This window comes from Leptonychotes weddellii, chromosome 3 (genome assembly GCF_054177405.1).
Source record: "Leptonychotes weddellii isolate Sample4059 chromosome 3, ASM5417740v2, whole genome shotgun sequence".
Taxonomy (NCBI): domain Eukaryota; kingdom Metazoa; phylum Chordata; class Mammalia; order Carnivora; family Phocidae; genus Leptonychotes; species Leptonychotes weddellii.
The window spans coordinates 61105206-61123245 of NC_138371.1; the positions used below are offsets into that span (position 1 = coordinate 61105206).

At 40.4% G+C, this 18040-nt stretch overlaps 1 protein-coding gene across 3 annotated transcripts in view; it reads left to right on the forward strand.

Moving 5' to 3' along the window:
* Nucleotides 1–491: 491 nt before the first annotated feature.
* Nucleotides 492–18040, forward strand: part of GRB14 (growth factor receptor bound protein 14) — a 113835-nt gene continuing 96286 nt past the window's right edge. The window contains exons 1-2 of one of the 3 annotated variants that reach the window (XM_081814291.1): nucleotides 492–742; nucleotides 2045–2177. In XM_081814291.1, the coding sequence (XP_081670417.1) occupies nucleotides 552–742; nucleotides 2045–2177 (324 nt within the window). In that variant the 5' untranslated portion in view covers nucleotides 492–551. The remainder of the gene's footprint in view (nucleotides 743–2044; nucleotides 2178–18040) is intronic. The other 2 variants (XM_081814289.1, XM_081814290.1) reach the window with 2 other exon arrangements.

The following is an 18040-nucleotide window of genomic DNA, read 5'->3' on the forward strand; positions in this document are numbered from 1 at the left end:
TGGGGGTCAGCGCCTCCCAGACCCCAGCCCCGCCTGCGCTCCGCTAGGCAAGCCCTGCGGGAGCGCGGCTCACATGGGTCCCCGCCTCCGGCGGCGCGGGCCCGCCCTGACCCTGGACTCAGCCTCGCGCTCGGGTGCCCACCTGGGGAGGTGGCGGCCCGGACCTCGCGCGCGGGCCGCCGAGGGCCGAGTCCCGGCGACGCGGGACCTCCGCCAGCGCCCCGGCGCGTCCCGGGCCGGGTGCGGGGCCAGCCCGGCGCTCGGCGCCCTCCCCGCCCCCTCCGCGCCTCGCCCCGCCGCCCGCGGCCCCCACCCACCGGCCGCTCCTCCCCTCTCCCCACCCTCCTCCTCCGCCCCCTCCCCTCCCCCGCCGCCTCGCCGACTGCTCGGCCGCGCGTCTGAGCCGCCCGGGCCCTGAGCGCAGGCGGCGAGGCCACCGCACCTGCAGCGCGCTCGGGCTGCCAAGCAGGCGCTTCGCCTCCCGCCGCCGGGCCTCCCTCTCCCCCCGCGCCGGGTCTCCCGTGACACCCGAGACCCCCCGGCCGACGACAATGACCACTTCCCTGCAAGATGGGCAGAGCGCCGCGGGTAGGGCGGCTGCCCAGGACTCGCCGCTGGCCGCCCAGGTGTGCGGCGCTGCCCAGGGGAGGGGCGACGCCCGCGACCTGGAGCCTGCCCCCTGGTTGCACGCGCGGGCGCTCCTGCCCCCTCCGGACGGGACCCGCGGCTGTGCTGCAGACAGGTAGGCAGCCCTCGGAGGGCGCGGGGGAGTGTCCTGGGTTGGCAGCCGGCGAGGGGCTGAGGAGGCGGTCCTAGGGGGTGAGCCATGTGCCCAGAGCTGGGCCAAGTTTGTGAAAGTCTCTGAAGACAATTCCCTTTGAGCTGGCTCCTACCCGCTCAGCAGGACATTGCGATCTCGCAGCGCCTTATAAATAGCATCACCGTTTCATTGAGAGCTCCTGGTCGCTCTCACCTCTGCCCATCCGTGTGAACTAGGAGGCCAGGCTGATCACCCCCTTTTCCTCTCTTCGTGGCCCTGTACCAAAAAAACAAAAAACAAACAACCCCCCCAAAACCAAACCAAACCAAACCAAAACAAAAAAACCTAATCCTTTTTATTTTATAAATTTAAAAAATCATCGCATAAATGAGTTCACCTCCCACATAGAGTCTTACAGCGACCCTGGAGAGGCAAAGCACGGATTGACATTTGAGCAGTCTTGCTGTTCAGCAGGAAGAATAGAGGCTTTAAAAGGTTTCCCAAGCTCCATAGCATTCAGCACTAAGTGCCTTTAGAGTTCACAATTTTGCACGTACTTTAGGAAAGAAAAAGACTGCAACAATACAAAAATCTGTAGTCCTTTATATTCATACATTGAAATGGTACTTTTTTTTCCTCCAGATTTTCAAAGTGCTTCAACTTCACTGAAGTTAAAATTACTCTGCAGTGGACTAGAGTACATTTATACTAGCAAGTTCTATTCACTTACCTCTTCAAAAACACTGCCTTGCGGTTTAGTATCTATAAGCACTTGAAAAATCAACAGACTGTGTGTGGGCAACATTGTGAATGAAATTTGAAGTGAGATGAACCACAGCTATAATTAATAAACCATCACTTCCAAAAGTGATTAGTAAAATAGCATAGGGATGAATTCACTAAATGTTTGTAGACTTTGTCGATTTAATGGATCCATAGAAATGTCTAACTTCTCAGGATGGTTTTTGCATCAATAATTATATAGTCTGTATTTCAGGTTAGGAAAATTATCGAAAATGCTGGAAATGGGGTTTCTATACCTAGTGATTTTTTAAAAGGTCCCCCCCAAAAAAGATAGGAATACTATAGAAAATTGGTTTATATCCATTAACGAATTTTATTTTGGCCCACAGAAAGTACATCACAGACCTTTGCTGTATACTTTATATAATATTAGTGTTGTCACAGAGTGGTACATGTTGGCCCTTAACTTCTTAATCCTGTCAGCAATTATATTTTACATTCTGCTTTATGTAAATTACCTCCTATGTTCTCTTGGTGTAGGAGAAAAAAGAAAGATCTTGATGTTCTGGAAATGCCATCTATTCCAAACCCTTTTCCTGAGCTATGCTGTTCTCCATTTACATCTGTGTTGTCAGCAGGCCTGTTTCCCAAAGCAAATTCAAGGAAAAAGCAGGTATGCATTTTAAAATTTTCTAATTCAAAAATCTTAGAGGAGTTCTAAATCCATATAGTTTTTTAAGATATTCAGTAATTTATAATATTAACAAAGGAGTGGTATGGCCTATTTTAAATGACTATTAGCTGACAAAGTTTTTGGCATCATTTTCCTTTGAGACCTCAAGTTTTCACAGCTGTAAAATGGGAATATTAAAATTTACCTACCAGGCTTTTGGGATGGGTTAAATGAGAGAATATATGTAAAGTACAGAGTCTCGGAGCTATTATTATTTACAGGGTAGGCGGTAGAGTTATATGTGACAATAGATTATCAATGTTAGTCAGAAATTGGAGGAGGGTATGGGGTGAGAAAGGGATTGGCTGATTTCTTTAATACCTTCTTTAATGTTCCACATTTTCAACCCAAGCCAACCTCACTTACTAAAGGAAAATGGTATAGTGATTCTGTGGCAAAAGGTAATGGGAGTTGAGAACTCAACATGACTTCTTCACCAGTGAATTCCTCAGTTTGGAGGCTTCTGGCTACAGTAGATGACTTCTTAGTGATGATTAGAAGATGGACTTTACTTTTATGATTTTGCTTTCTTTCTCAGTTTCTAGTTTGAGACTGACTTAGGCAAATTAGATTTCAAGGGCCCAGCAATTATGGGGAGATCCATCATGATTATACATTTTGAAAAAAAATTAGTGTATCCTAGAGTAATCCTATCTCTTCTTAATATATTCCCTCCCAATTCTGAATCAGCAAAACAAAGAGAGGCTTCACTAGGCAAAATGTACCTTGCTCTTGCAAGGATAGAAGCAATAAATTTAAACAGATACTTGCAATGAGGAGAGGGGTAATGAGTGGAGAGAAGACATTTGATCATTTCCCCACATCTATTGTTGTCTTTCCTTTTTTCTGTACTTTTACTACCTATGATGGGTTCAATAATGTATGTTTACGGTTTTGGGAATGAAGGAAATACCCTAGGGAATGGATGGGTTCTTGATAACATAAAGCAATAATATAGACAGGAGGGCAGCATTCCATGGACTGTTGGGTTTTGATAGAAGTCTGGTATAACAAGGCATATATATATATATATACATATATATATATATATTTTTTTTTTTTTGAGGGGGGCGGTTTGAAGTTTAATTGGTGCATGTGCTTTTTGGAAAAGGACTGGAGAAAGTGGGAGTAAATATTCCCGGAGCAGAGGTATGTTCTCAATTAGAGACTTTGATGGGGGAGGCAAGTCCTTAAGTGGGCGGGACTGTGACTTTGGATGAGGAGATGAACAAGGAGGAGATTCTTGAGAGCTTTATTATCAGGATGAGTTTTAAAGTCAGAGCCCAAGCGAAAAACAGCCCTGCTGAAATGTCTGGGCCTTTTAAGAGCTTGGCTTTTGGGTCAGGATATAAGATGAAAATATGGGTGATAGATTTGATTGTGTGTCATGATGGAAGAAAAATTGATGATTGCCCTTGGGATCCAGAATGGGAAAAGGAAATGTCTGATGATGATGTAATAGTCAGCTGGGGAATTTAATAGATTATTTCCCTATTTATGGAGGGCCTGCTGTGTTCCTTGCACCATCCTAGGTTCTGGGGCACTGAGCTAAGCAAAAAATGCCATACAAAGGGTGCTTACCATGATGGGGTTTTGATTTGGAGTTGGGTTATGACTTAGGAGATGAACAGTGGAAGGGGAGGAGAGGAGGAGAGGCCTGGGCTTATTCTCACTTTAATTTCTGGAATGAACACTGAGAGAATGCCTGTGTCTAAGAGATGTCAATGGGGCAAGGTTCATCTTGAATAGAGACAAAGTATGTTAATAGAGGGAGGAAAAAAAGAGAGGGTGGGTATGGGTGTCAGGGTGTGCCCTAAGGGTGTGTAGTCATCATCCTGGAGTAAGACATCTTGTCTTGGGGAATGATAGCATTTCTTCGGATCTGGTTTAGCAGATTGGCAAAGTGGGAAAAGGGTGCTATGTTACTCTTGACTCCGGCTGGTTTCCTGCTCTGGCCTTGTGTCCTATTTCCACAGTGACCTTCTCAGAGAGCACTACACCCACACAGACAGCAGTGCTGTTTCATGAGCAGGGAGTTCTGGCCCGCCTCCTGGAGGCCAGTCCCAGAGGGGTGTTCTCACCCACGAAGGGCCCTTTGCCCGAGGGTTGGGATCTCTATGAAGAGGTGATGTCCCAAAGTTGGGGAAGAGGAAGGTTCCTTTTTACACTCTTTCATGTTTCCCACCTCCACTTTGCATTTCGAACAGATCCTTTGTTTTTATTCCTTTCTAGATGCTCAGTTCTTTGGACTGAATGATGCTTTGGGAACAGCTGACTCTTTGTCAGTAATTTCCCAAGCTCAGTATCTTTGTGACACAGATGACCCTTTTACTAGATGGTATTTCTGGCCCGATTATCTCTGACCTTCACTTGAGATGATGTACATGACTGGATGTGATAGGTTTCTATTGACTATTATTTATGGTTGACACATTACAGGGGCTGATGTCTCTTTTCTTTATATTCTCTCTTTCATTTGTTTTGTTTAGCCATTCCAGTCATTTTAACAATTCTTTCCTCCCTGTAGAAAAAGTGAAAAATTGTGCCTGTTATTTACGAATAATTGACCAGAAAGTTTGAAAGAATCCAGACTAGACATGTTAAATTTCATGTGGCCTTTCAAAACCACAGTCAAAAATCATTTTACAGGCCATAAATTTTTTTTTTTTTTTTTTTTTTTTTTACAATTTGAGACACCTACATAATGCATGAGTGGTAAAGCGCACTGAAGCCACAAATAGGATATGCTTTATCTCTGAAAATAAAAATGTCTCAAAGTATATAATACTTACTGTAGGCTTCCAGTGTTTTTCTTTTAAAATAAGAGCTAGAATGAGATAGAATATGGATTCTTTATTCTCTCTCCTTCTTGTTATAGTACTGGCCAGATATATTTCCCAGACATATTTCCTTGTGTTTACCAATAAAGCAGATTTAAAGTAGATTCCTTTATATACGTGGTCCAGAAAAATTACTTGCAATTTAAACTTTATATTAAAAGTGACTTACTTATGAATTTAGATCTCTCTCTCTTTTTTTTTTTTTATTTCTGATTGAAATTTACCAGGAAATCATCCCTTAGTACTTACTGTCTGAAGAAAGGGAAAGAATAAGAGATCCTTAGCCCTTGCAGAAGAATCAGTTCTAGTCTTGTTTGTCTTCTCTCAGGTAATTTTTGTGCTGGGACTCAGCTTGTGCGGTAGGTGTGGTTAATTGCTTCCCAGGCCTTTGTAGTGCAACTTATTCAAAATAAAGTATCTGAAGATTTTAAAGATAAAAAGATACCCATGAAAAACTGTGTTGTGGAATGTTTGAGCTGGAAGAGAACTTTGAGGTCATCTAGTTCAATCCTCTTTTGCAGATTAGTAAACTGAGGCTAAGAAATTCTATGTGGCTGACGGTGGCATAGCGAGGACCTGGAATCTGCATTTCTTGAGGCTTTAAAGAGTATTTTTAAGGAAGGTCCAATTTCCTCAGAAGTCAAAAACTGTTAAGAGTAGCACAAGGAATAAACATACCAGAGCAGGGTGACGGTACCATTAGTTAATACTCATTTAAGGACCTAGATTCTTCTTTTTTTTCTTTCCTTCTTCAACTCTAACTATCTCTGTGTTTTTAGCCTTTAGCTTTCTTCTCCACCTTCTCCCTAAAATTGATTTGAAAAATTTACCAAACAATTGGCTTATTACCAAATAGGATTTACTAGTTATTACCAATAACCAGCTTTTGCATGTAGTTTACAGTCCACAGTTAGAAGAAACCAAAAAGTGGTCTCTTATCCACGTTTTATGATTTTTTTTTTTAAAGATTTTATTTATTTATATGACACAGAGAGAGACAGCGAGAGAGGGAACACAAGCAGGGGGAGTGGGAAGAGAAGCAGGTTTCCCGCTGAGCAGGGAGCCCGACGCGGGGCTCGATCCCAGGACCCTGGGATCATGACCTGAGCCGAAGGCAGTTGCTTAACCAACTGAGCCACCCAGGCGCCCCAGCACATTTTATGATTTTTTGGAAAGTGCAAAAACCAGAAATGATTTGCCTGTACTCTTACAATTTAAATAAAGGAAGCTCAAAAAGAGTATCATGTCTGAATGTGCTTTGCCCCTTACCACATTGTTTCTGATCTATTCTGTATTGAATTAAGCCTTTTTGTACATCTCAGAAAAACAAAAAATATCTTTCAAATAATTAAGAAATTACTTTTCCATATGTTCTGCCTTTGACTTCTTTTTTCTCTCACATATCAGGAACTATCAAAAGACAAATTCATCTCTCCCCAAGTTAATGGACCTCTGATGTCATTCCTTTGTGTTGCTAGTAATTAACCCAATTTGCATAGTCCTGTAGGAATCTTGCATGGCTGCTACATTAACCAAACTCTCGTATACTCATTTCTCCAATATTCACAGAAGTAGAAAGCAATAAATTATAGTCTCATATTCCCATTTTCCAGATTCAGTAATTAGCAAGATTTTGCTTCATTTACTTCATCTATTCGTTTTTGAAATTTTTATTGTCTTTGTTGAAGTATTTTAAAATAAATCCTGAACATCCTCAATTTGCATCCCTGCCTAGTTTTGTATGCATCTCTGAAAAATATATTTTCTCCTATAACCAGAATGCCGGTATTGTCTAACAAAAATAACAATAATTCCTTGGTATCATAATCAAATTGGTTCAGTTGGAATGATACATAAAATCCTCAGATTATAAACTGGTTATATTTCAAAAGTCCTTAAATTAGCTCTTTGGAAATTTAAATTCATTTTCAGACGGAAACAGCATCATAGGTTGCATTTCAGCTCCCCCAGGCCGTTTTACAAAATCCCATTTAATGTGAAATGAAATGCAAATATCTTATATGTGCAGAAAAAAATAAATAGAAACAATACTTGCTCCTATTAGGGTTTCAAACAAATATGTCTTTCCAACAGCAATTTGCTACTTCTGAATGTTGGCACTTGATGAATATCATTTTTCTTGGGAGGAATTTGAAAGTACACAGATTTTTGTAGCAATATTGAAGCAGGCTTTAGAGGAGTACTTCTTAAAGGGTAGTCACTGGACCACCTTTCCAAGATGCTTGTTAAAAATGTTGATACTCAGGCCTCTTGCAAAACCCACTGAACAGCAATGTCCTGGTGAAGGGCATAGGGATTAGACTTATTTTTTTCTCTTTGACTTCTGTGGAAAATCAGGGGTATTCATATTCCCTGTCACTTTTAGACTCTGGGGCAATCTGACCTTTCAAAATTGTGGACAATATCATTTAGTTAAGAAAAGGTAGGAATATTACAAATGGACTTTAGTTGGTATTTTATCCAGGGATTGATTGTTTGGAGGAAACAGAGCCTCACATGAACTAGCCTGAAAGGTTATGTTATAGTATCCGAAGGCCAAAAGTTCACTGATCTCATGAGAGATTGGAATCAGGGAGTAGAAAGTCAGCCAAGATCAAGGCAGCCACTTTCTCTGTTCTTCCACAAGCACAGCACATAATCTCTGCTTCTCCTTCTATGTCCATTTCATTTTCACATTTGTCTTCAGTCTTGCTTGTCCTGATCGCATCTCAGTGCACCTGGCCCCTGATGGCTGCCCCATTGGAATAAATCTTTCCTTCTATTTGTGGTTCAGCATTTGGTAAGTGACTGGAGTCTACATCTGGAGAGAGCTTTTAGCTCAGTGTGTCCAGTTCTTGTTCAGTCAGCTGTAGCCAAAGGGGCACAAGGGCCTGGACCACTGCTCAGTCGAGTTTGTGAGAACAAATTCTATGAGCAGGAAGTCCAGCTTCAGTGGGTATGGCGTAAGAAGGTGGGGAAGAAACAATGGGCGACTAGTGCCCCAGGAAAAAAAGATCTCAAACAAACAACAGTGGACACAAAATCAAAGCCTTAATATATACCTATGATATATGGTGACCTACCAGTTAGTTTGGCTGACTGGCCCAGACAGTTACAGTGTCTACTTCCTTTGCTTCAGTTCACTTAACTCAACTGAAGCATATTTACTTGACGGTGGTTTTAGTTAATGCCACTCTTTAATGATAGTTATCTTTCTTGGCCATTGTCTTGAGCTTGCATCTTAGTGATGTCCCTTAGTCTCTGATGACAGGATTTACCAACTCAGGATTCTCCCTACTTCATGCTAGTTACTTTCATTTGTAACAGAAGACAGCTGTCTCTTCCTATTTTAAAACTTAAATCTCCCAGCAGATCTGCTTGTCAAGGTTTTATTTCCAGTTTGAAGGTTGCCTCTAATTCTTGGTTAATTTGCAGGGTACATTTGCAATCCAACCTTTATCTGCAATATGGGTTTTATTTTTCACTTCTCCTGAAAGCTCAGCTTCTGGTTTGTTTTTCCCTAGGGGCATATATTATGTTCTTTCAACAGAAGGAAAATCGGAGCCATTCATGGTTCAATATAAATGTGGATCTTAATTAATATAAAAAAGCTTTCTGCAGTCTTGTGGATGTTGCTTTTAAATGTGTCAGCTTATATAGAATAGTAAGAAATTCCACTGTGTAAGAATACACTGATGTGGGATGTGAGGGCGATCTGGCTGCGACATCTGTCACCCCATTGATCGCCAGGTTGCTTCGGCTGATCTGGCTGGCTAGGCGGGTGTCCCCTTCCTCCCTCACCACTCCGTGTGCGTCCCTCCCAACAAGCTCTCAAGAATACAATGATGTGTATTTGAGCGGGGATAGGCAGACTTGGGCATTGTCCTTTTGGAACTCTAGATAAGGAATAGCTCAATGGAGAACCTAGGAAATGACCACAAGTCTTTGCCAAGGCAAGGGTGCAAAAGAGAGCCTTTCAGAATCAATTTAGGAGAGATATGGGAAAGCCGATATAGGGAGAGCATCCTTTACTTCTTGTCCTTCCTTTTGGTTCCACTCATTTAGCATTTTTCATAGCCACAGAGAAAATAAACACAAGTAGCAGGAATAATATTCTTTTTTTAAGGTTTTATTTTTAAGTAACCTCTACACCTAATGTGGGGCTCGAACTCTTGACCCCAAGATCCAGAGTCTCATGCTCTACCAACTGAGCCAGCCAGGTGCCCCGGGAGGGTTAATATTCTTAACTAGTTCACCAATTCCAAAAGATCATTTATAAGTGGACTGTTTATTCACATACCTTTGTCCATGGATGTAATGTTACATGTGGTGGTTAGGTTGTTAGGGAGTCAGTAAGAGTTTTTAAATAGTTTTTAAATAGTTCCAAAGAATGGTACATTTACAACATCCTGGGCACCATGTTTAATATTGTTTCTATGGAAAGATATGAGTCAGTATGATGCGATTAAAAATATTGGACTGGGAATCTGCAAACCTAGTTTTTAATAATATCCTGCTGCTGCTGAGTGATGTGATAGGAGCCTTTTGCCCATACTTTCTAGGCCCTGAGAGTGCTACAGTTTTATTCTATTCTTAGAGTGAGTGATTCTGGTGGCTTTTGAAGTACTAATGAGTCCATGTAGTAGATACAGGACTTTAGGAGGCTTGTTTGGTCCCACTGGCCCCAGAAGTTTCCTCTTAGCCTTTGTTCCGATCCTCCCACATGGTCACCACACCTCCTGTGATGAAGGGCACATTAGGGTGTCATGGGACAAGGAGCACAGGAGCCAGCTTTATGGAGATGTTAGGGGCAGGAGGGGCTAGTTAAACTAGAAATTGCACGTCAAAGTCAAGGTCCAAAGAGTAGAGAGTCAGAAAAGGTGTCATATCTGAGAGGGGCCAAGTTAGGTGGTAAATTCTATTTAAGCTTAGAAATAAGGATGTGACATTAGATTTGAAACATTTGAGGCTGGTGTAGGTCCAGTGCACTTGGCTTAAAGGGTTGAGGTGGTCATAACCTCTAAGTCCTTCTCCAAATTCCTCTTGTTCCACCCAAATAATCCATTTGGTTGCTCAGGCCAAAATCCAAGGAGACCTCTTTCTGGTCTTTTTTCAACTACTGCCACACCTTTCATGACAATATTCTTGAATCCATAAATGTCTTTCCATCTTCACTGTTACACCATCCCAACTTCAGCCACTGCCTTCTCAAATACGAGGGGCGTAAATGGCCTTCTTCTGCGTTAGCCTATTTTGGTCCATTCTCCATACGCTTGTTAGAAGTGAACTCTTAGAAATGTAGATCACATCATGTCACTGCCTGGTTGAAAACTTTTTGATAGATTAACATGAAGTTCAACTTTGTACCTTGGCCTACAGGATTCTGCATGATTTGGCTTTCTGTCTACCTCATAAATCTCTTCTGCATTCTACCTTTTGTTGATTATATTCCAGCCACAGTGGAGCGACAGTCCTACCAGTTTGTGAACTTGGCATCTTTTATTCTACCTCAGAGCCTTTGGCTTGACTGTTTTCTCTGCTTGGAACCTCTTTTCCTTGCTCTTTACATAACTGACTCCTCTTTATTCTTTAGGTAGGTCTCAGTGTAAGATGACTTATCAAGTAGGCCTTTTGACTAGACTACCTAAGGTATCCCTCATGCTTCCACACTTATTTTTTTATCTTATTTTCCCCCACTCCATCACCTTTTCCAGTGCATTTCCTTGGCTGTTCTTAACATAATATGAATTGTTGCATTTATCTATTTGGTCTAATTATTTATTGTTTTTCCCTCCAAATGGAGTATCTTGTGTTCCTTGTTCTTGGGTTCTTTCATGGAAAGAATTAATAAGTGGATTATTGAAGATAAATAGTACAAATAAATTTTAACAAATTGCATTTTGACATACTTATTCTAATCATGATCAATTATCTTCTTCATCACATTTAAAAAATATTTTTAATTCTATTAACGGTTTTTATTAATAAAAATAAAATTACATGCTAGGATCCTGGGTCAATAGGATTTTTAACAGTATATATCTTTTGCTTTTATTACACACATAGGACATTTTGGTCATGTCTCCTTAACAGCAATTCATTCATGGCATAAAAAGACAAGAACCCCTTCTGATTTGTGGTGCTTTGATTAATCATTAAAGGAAGCTCTCCCTGTGTGTGACACCCTGGAGGTTTACACGCCCCAGGGGAATGCACCAGGTGAGAATGTTACTGCAAACACAGAAGGGCTCTCAGAAAGGTAAGTTTTAGGAAAAAGTACATGTGGAACATGAGGGTCTGAAAACTGATTCTCTTAAACCTGTGAGTTTGCACATCCCTTGGAAAGTCTTATATATTCAAGGGGTATATGTCTCTGCATTTCTACACCATGAGTGCTGGCCCAAGTCATTCACCAATGATATTAATAGTTAACAATTAAAACATTTGCTAACACCTACTACCCCTTGCTCTGAGAGACTTGTATTATGAGCCCAATTGATATTTCCACTTAATTTTTTCTAACGTGGGGATTTTTAAAATACACAGTAAGTTGGAAGTAAGTATAGCAGTCCACCAAACACTTTTTACTTATAATCTCATTAAATAAGAATAATGTACAAAATCAGAAAAATATCCATTAATTTTGTTACACATGACCTCATGATGAGGAACGAGAATTTTGGTTAGTGTTGAAATGTTCTGAATTCAGATATATGATTGTGTGATGGGACTGATAATGGTTTTCACTTTTTATTTTTCAGTTTTTATTTATTTATTTATTTAAAGATTTTATTTATTTATTTGAGAGAGAAACAGCATGAGAGGGGAGAGGGTCAGAGGGATTATTTTTTCAGTTTTTAATTACTGACTTTAATTTCTCTCTCTCCTGACTCTTGTCAGAGAATCCATAACCTTTGAGGGAAAGTTTCCTAAGAACAAAGTAAATAGCGCATTAGCGTGAAACACTGAAGTGGTATTTTGTCACGTATTTAAATGTATTTTCTGCTATTTTCAATACTTGGGATAAACCAGTAACTGAAAGAAAATGTGCCTGGGAACACCTGATGTGCTGTAGGTTAGTGCTGCAGGTGAGGTTCCCTGGGAACCTGACTTGGAGCACAAGTTGGCCTGCAGGGAGTTTACTGGGGAGAGCTCTTGAAAACTGCCCCTTGGGCGCACCTGGGTGGCTCAGTCAGTTAAGCATCTGTCTTTGGCTCAGGTCATGATTCCAAGATCCTGGGATCGAGTCCCACTTCGGTCTCCCTGCTCAGCGGGGAGCCTGCTTCTCCCTTTTCCTCTGCCTCTGCTTGTGCTCTCTCTCTCTCAAATAAATAAATAAAATCTTAAAAAAAAAAAAAAAAGAAAGAAAGAAAGAAAAGAAAACTGCCCAGTGGAATGGACAGAGGGAGAAGCTGGGCCTCAGTGCAGTCACCGCAGAGGCCTTTGCCGATCCCATAGGAGCTCTGGAGCTGGGTGGGCCTTACAGAATTGTGCAAAATTGGGGCAGAGGGGCTGGGCTCCCCAGGAAGGGCTTGACCGTGGCAGCTCTCTTCAGCTGAGTGCAATGGCAAGAAGGGAGGACTTAGCTCGGAGGGCTTGGTGGCTGGTGCTAGCAGGTGGGAGGAGGAGGACTTTAGCCCTGAAGCGGGTAGGCCTGGACAAGGTGCCACAGCATCTACAATAGTTAGTAATTCTGATTCTTCTCAATGTGACAGAAATCCTTTCTGAGGCTACAAGATTTTTTTTTTTTTTTAAGATTTTATTTATTTATTTGACAGAGAGAGACACAGTGAGAGAGGGAGCACAAGCAGGGGGAGTGGGAGTGGGAGAGGGAGAAGCAGGCTTCCCGCCGAGCAGGGAGACCGATGCGGGACTCCATCCTAGGACCCCGGGATCATGACCTGAGCCGAAGGCAGACGCTTAACCGACTGAGCCACCCAGGCGCCCTAGGCTACAAGATTTTTGAAGATGAATTGGCTAAACTCAAGGATCTATCTTGTACATGATTTCTTTTAGATTTTGTGTTTGTTATTCAATATTGTGCTTAAAACCTATTTTGTAAAATCATACCAAATTGTATGAAGTGTGTATTCTAATAGGCCAATCAATTCCCATCCCATTTAATCATAAAATACTTTAATATTTTCCTCTTTCTTTTAATAACAAATATATTGGCTATTAGACTAATTTTTTTTAGCATATATACATCATTTGCTTTCATTAAAAACATGAGAAATTTTTATCTTGATGCATACTGCAATTAATGGAGCTATTTCTAATTTTATACTTGGTTTTTATTTTGTTACGTCCAAAGGCTGAAAATCAAGGTATGAAAGACTTACACAATTACAAAAGGAATTCCATGTCATTCTGGCCACTTCATCATATGCCTCAGAGCTCTTAGTTCTGTATTATTTTATTTATTTATTTTTTTTAAGATTTTATTTATTTATCTGAGACAGAATGAGATACAGAGAGCATGAGAGGGAGGAGGGTCAGAGGGAGAAGCAGACTCCCTGCTGAGCAGGGAGCCTGATGCGGGACTCGATCCCGGGACTCCAGGATCATGACCTGAGCCGAAGGCAGTCGCTTAACCAACTGAGCCACCCAGGCGCCCCAGTTCTGTATTATTTTAATTTTGACTGTTTTCAGCTATTTCTCTTATAAGAGATAATCTGTAATTAATTTTCAGTGTTTTTAATATATTTTTTCTCAGAATGCATATCTTTATTTGAATTGAAAAGTAAAGTTGGATCTTATCTGGTAGAATATAAGTCTAATTTGGCTGACTGATTTGAGAGTGAGGACTAACTTTTCTAATTATATGGTTGACATTTTCCTTAGATTGAATAAACTAAATTTATAGCTCTAAAGTTTTGATGAAAATGTATTTAAAGCACATTATAAGACAATGGCATTTTATTTAAAAAATTGGGAAGAAGTCATGCAAAAGCCTCACTTTTATGTTGGTTTGGCCAAGGTGTGATAAAATTAATGCTTTACCCCCCCCCAATTTTTCTGAGTGTATCAGTTTGAACAAACTGTATTTGAGAGAGTAACATATCATTAATGGTAAAGCCTCATTGATAAACCATCCAGAAATTGAGGAAGTGAATGAATCTGATTGGCAACAAATCTTTTTCAACTCAGATGGTGTTTCCAGTTCATTGTTTTCAGTTACATTATAAGAGGCCCTAATTGATTTATTGGATGATGATGGATCATTAAAAATGAATTTTACCTGAGATGGAATTTGAAGATCGACATTGCTTTCTACCACCTCTGCACTCTCTTTTCTCACCTACCCAGCTTAATTTTTCTCTATGGTACATATCATCTGGCATATTATATGTTCACACATGTATGTGTTTATTCTCTGTCTTTTCCCACTAGAACATAAGCCCTGTAAGGGCAGGAACTTTGTTTTATATACTACTCAATCTCCAGCAGATTGAACAATGCCTGGCATTTAATAGGCCCTCAGTAAATTTTGCTGAATCAAAAAATAAATTAATGAATTAATGAGTGGGGGAGGAGCAGAGGAAGTGGTTATTATTAAGTGAAAGAATGAGGGAATATTTGGGAATGTACTAATAATTTAATATAAAGGATAAAGAGTTTGCAAGAACACTTAGAAAAGTGAACTTTAGTTTAGTTATGGGGAGGGGTCCGGTATTGTTAGATGTTAAAGAGATCCGAGTCAGGATAAACGTTTGAGTTTTGATTTACCACTATTAGCACATTCTAAATTTGGATTACCCTTACTCAGAATAAGTTCTGTTCTTTGTCTCTTTGGTCCCCTTGTGGGCGTTTTCAGTCTTACCAGCCTGTGTGTGCCAGTTAAAAAAAAAAACATATACTTTATGGGGCTGAGTCCAATAAAAGCTTTTCAATCAACCCACATTCATAGTGGAAGATTACTTTCATTCTTGGGAAGGGTGACATATGCGTGTGAAGCCCAATATTCGGATGAAAGGAGTACTTTGGTATTATTTGACTGTGTATTGGCAAGACTTGAGCCAGTATCTAGTTTCTCTTTATTTTGCATTATATTACAGTACTGTTACTGTGCTGTGCCAGGGAAATTAAGATCAGCTGGAACACTCTGTAGGTCATTGGCTTGGAATCTCAGGGCACTGGGAACTTGATGTTTTGTTTCAATGACCTCATTTAGGCTGAACCTGTCTTTGTCCCAAAGGCATAAGAGCCTCTTTACAAAACCATGTCTGCACCTTGGGAAATATATGGGAAAGTTTTGGAGAAAAGTGACTAAATACTTGAAGGCATTGGGTCAACCTCCATGTGCAGAGTACTTGATAAATGATGACTCGTTAGTTAAGGAAGATGAAGAGGGCGTATAATTCAAGTCCCTTGAACAAAGTTGTAGCCATCAGATTCCATGATGTCTGAAACATACTTTGAAGGTTGAAGGGGGTATTTTTAAGAAAAATGAAAGGAAGAAGTGTTTACAGGTCATGTAGCAGTTCATGGGACTTTGGTTCTGGCAGATGCTTTCGACAGAGATTGCCAGAGGATGTTACTCTTGTGGAATGAAGCACCTCCTCCATATTTCTCAAAGCGGGAGTATATGATGCGTGTATGCATGTAGGGTGTGTGAGGATTGTGGGAGGGCCATATGGGAAGTCACATGATAACCATGGAACACCTTTCTGGAACAATCATTTTAATTGAAAATAGGGGGAAATATTTTTATATTACAATAAACACTCCTGTTTTTATGAGAAGAATGCACAATTTACATGGATTTTTAAGAACAAATTTAATACCTTGGTGTCATTGCCTACCCGGAGATGGAAAGGGCTGTGTAAGTTACTTTCTTTTGCATTTTCATTAGTTCTGGTGGAAAATTTGAGAAACACTAGTGTTGTTTTCAGTTTTGTGGCAAGTGGCTTTTTGTAATCCTTGGAGGATTGGTTATCAACTCTCTTTTCCTTCCCTGCTTTTCTCTAACCAAAGTTCTTTCTCTCTAAAGCTTCTCTGATTTTATTGATTCCTGTATCATTTAATATTGAGGCTATTGGGTTGTTAACCATTTGAAGTGTTTTTTTCCATTCTGCTTTCCTGCAGCTTGGCAGGAAGTGGCTCTCATCAAAGTCTCTGAAGACCATCTTGTTCTGAAGACCTACTTCTGTGCTTATTTTGATACCTCAGCAGTTTGGGACATTTTTAACTATTTTTCCTTCTTGAAACACTTTCTTTTTTTTTTTTTTTTTTTAAGATTTTATTTATTTATTTGAGAGAGAGAATGAGATAGAGAGCATGAGAGGGGGGAGGGTCAGAGGGAGAAGCAGACTCCCCGCCGAGCAGGGAGCCCGATGCGGGACTCGATCCCGGGACTCCAGGATCATGACCTGAGCCGAAGGCAGTCGCTTAACCAACTGAGCCACCCAGGCGCCCCTTGAAACACTTTCTTGACTTCTTTCTCTTATAGGCCTCTGTTGTAGGATCTCAGTGTTGGTTTCCTTAGGGTTTTATCCTAGAATTTCTTGTTTTCATCTTAGTTTCCTTTTATTGCTCGGGTGATCTCATCATCTACTCCCATGGCCTCAACAGCAATATATGTAGAAGTCTAGACTGGTTATCCTGGGCTGCCTGCTAGATATCTTCACTTACACAATCCATTGACATCTCAAACTCTGCATATTCCAAACTGAATTAATACTTTTCCTCTTCAACTTGTTCCTTCTGTGTCTCCTTTCCTTGGGAGTGGCATACTCTACCCATACTAGAAATCAGAAGTCTTAGTTCTTGGTTTCCTCACTATTCCCCTCTCTCTTCATCTGATTGGTTATAGAGTCCTCTTGGAAAAACAAGTCTTGACTTTACCCACTCTGCATTAGGTGTCCTGCTTGGAGATAATCTACCAGGTCAGTTTGGTTACATTATCAGTCTGTTTACTTATCAGTGTTCTGCTCTCCAGGAAGCTCTCTAGAGAAAGCAAGAGCCAAGTCTGCCTTGGACATCAATGCATTTCCAGACATTAGCGTTGTGTCTGGCGCATTATAGGTCCTCTCTAAATACTTACTGAATGAACAGATGGTCCAGATAGCGGCACTTTTACCCCAAGTACAATTCATTTCTAAAATATCTGATAGGTGACCATACAGATAGTCTCCTTGAGCATTTTCAATGATAATGAGTTTATTTTGCTTGTGATCAATAAAATCCCTATATAAATGCCTTCTTATGAACTGCATGAAAACCAAGGTTGTATGTAATTTGTTAGAATAAAATTTAATTGCTTAATTTTTTTGTAGGATTTTACTTTTCCCTATTTAAATCTTAATTTTGATCTATCTCATCATGTCAGGATATTATTGAATTGTATTCTTCTATTACACTAATTGTCCCTCTTGGCTTTGTTTCATATGCACTTAGGAATAGATGACATATATGTCTTCATTCAAGAAAGAAAGACAAAGCTTGCCCTGTTAGCCTGCCCTCAAGGGTGATGCTGGGGGATTAGTCAACACTAAGTTTTCTCAACATGTTGCTAATCCATTCAACCACTATTTATTAAGTGTCTTCTTTGTACTAGTCATTGTGTTTACATTTGTCCCTTGAACAACATGGATTTGAACTATGTGGGTCCACTTATCCAAGGATTTTTTTTTTTTTTTATCAAACTGTAAGCGTATTTTCTCTGACTTAAAATTTTCTTAATAATATTTTCTTTTCTCTAGCTTACTTTATTGTGATAATGCAGTACATAATACATATAACATCTAAAATATGTGTTCACCGACTATTAATGTTACAAGTAAATCTTCTGGTTAACAGTAGGCTACTAGTAATTAAATTTTTAGGGAGTCAAAAGTTATATGTGGATTTTCAATTGTTTGGGGGGTTAGTGTCCCTAATCCCTGCGTCATTCAAGGGTCAATTGTATAATTATGTTATCATACTGGTTCTGCTGTATCTTGTCTATCAGCAGCATTATGA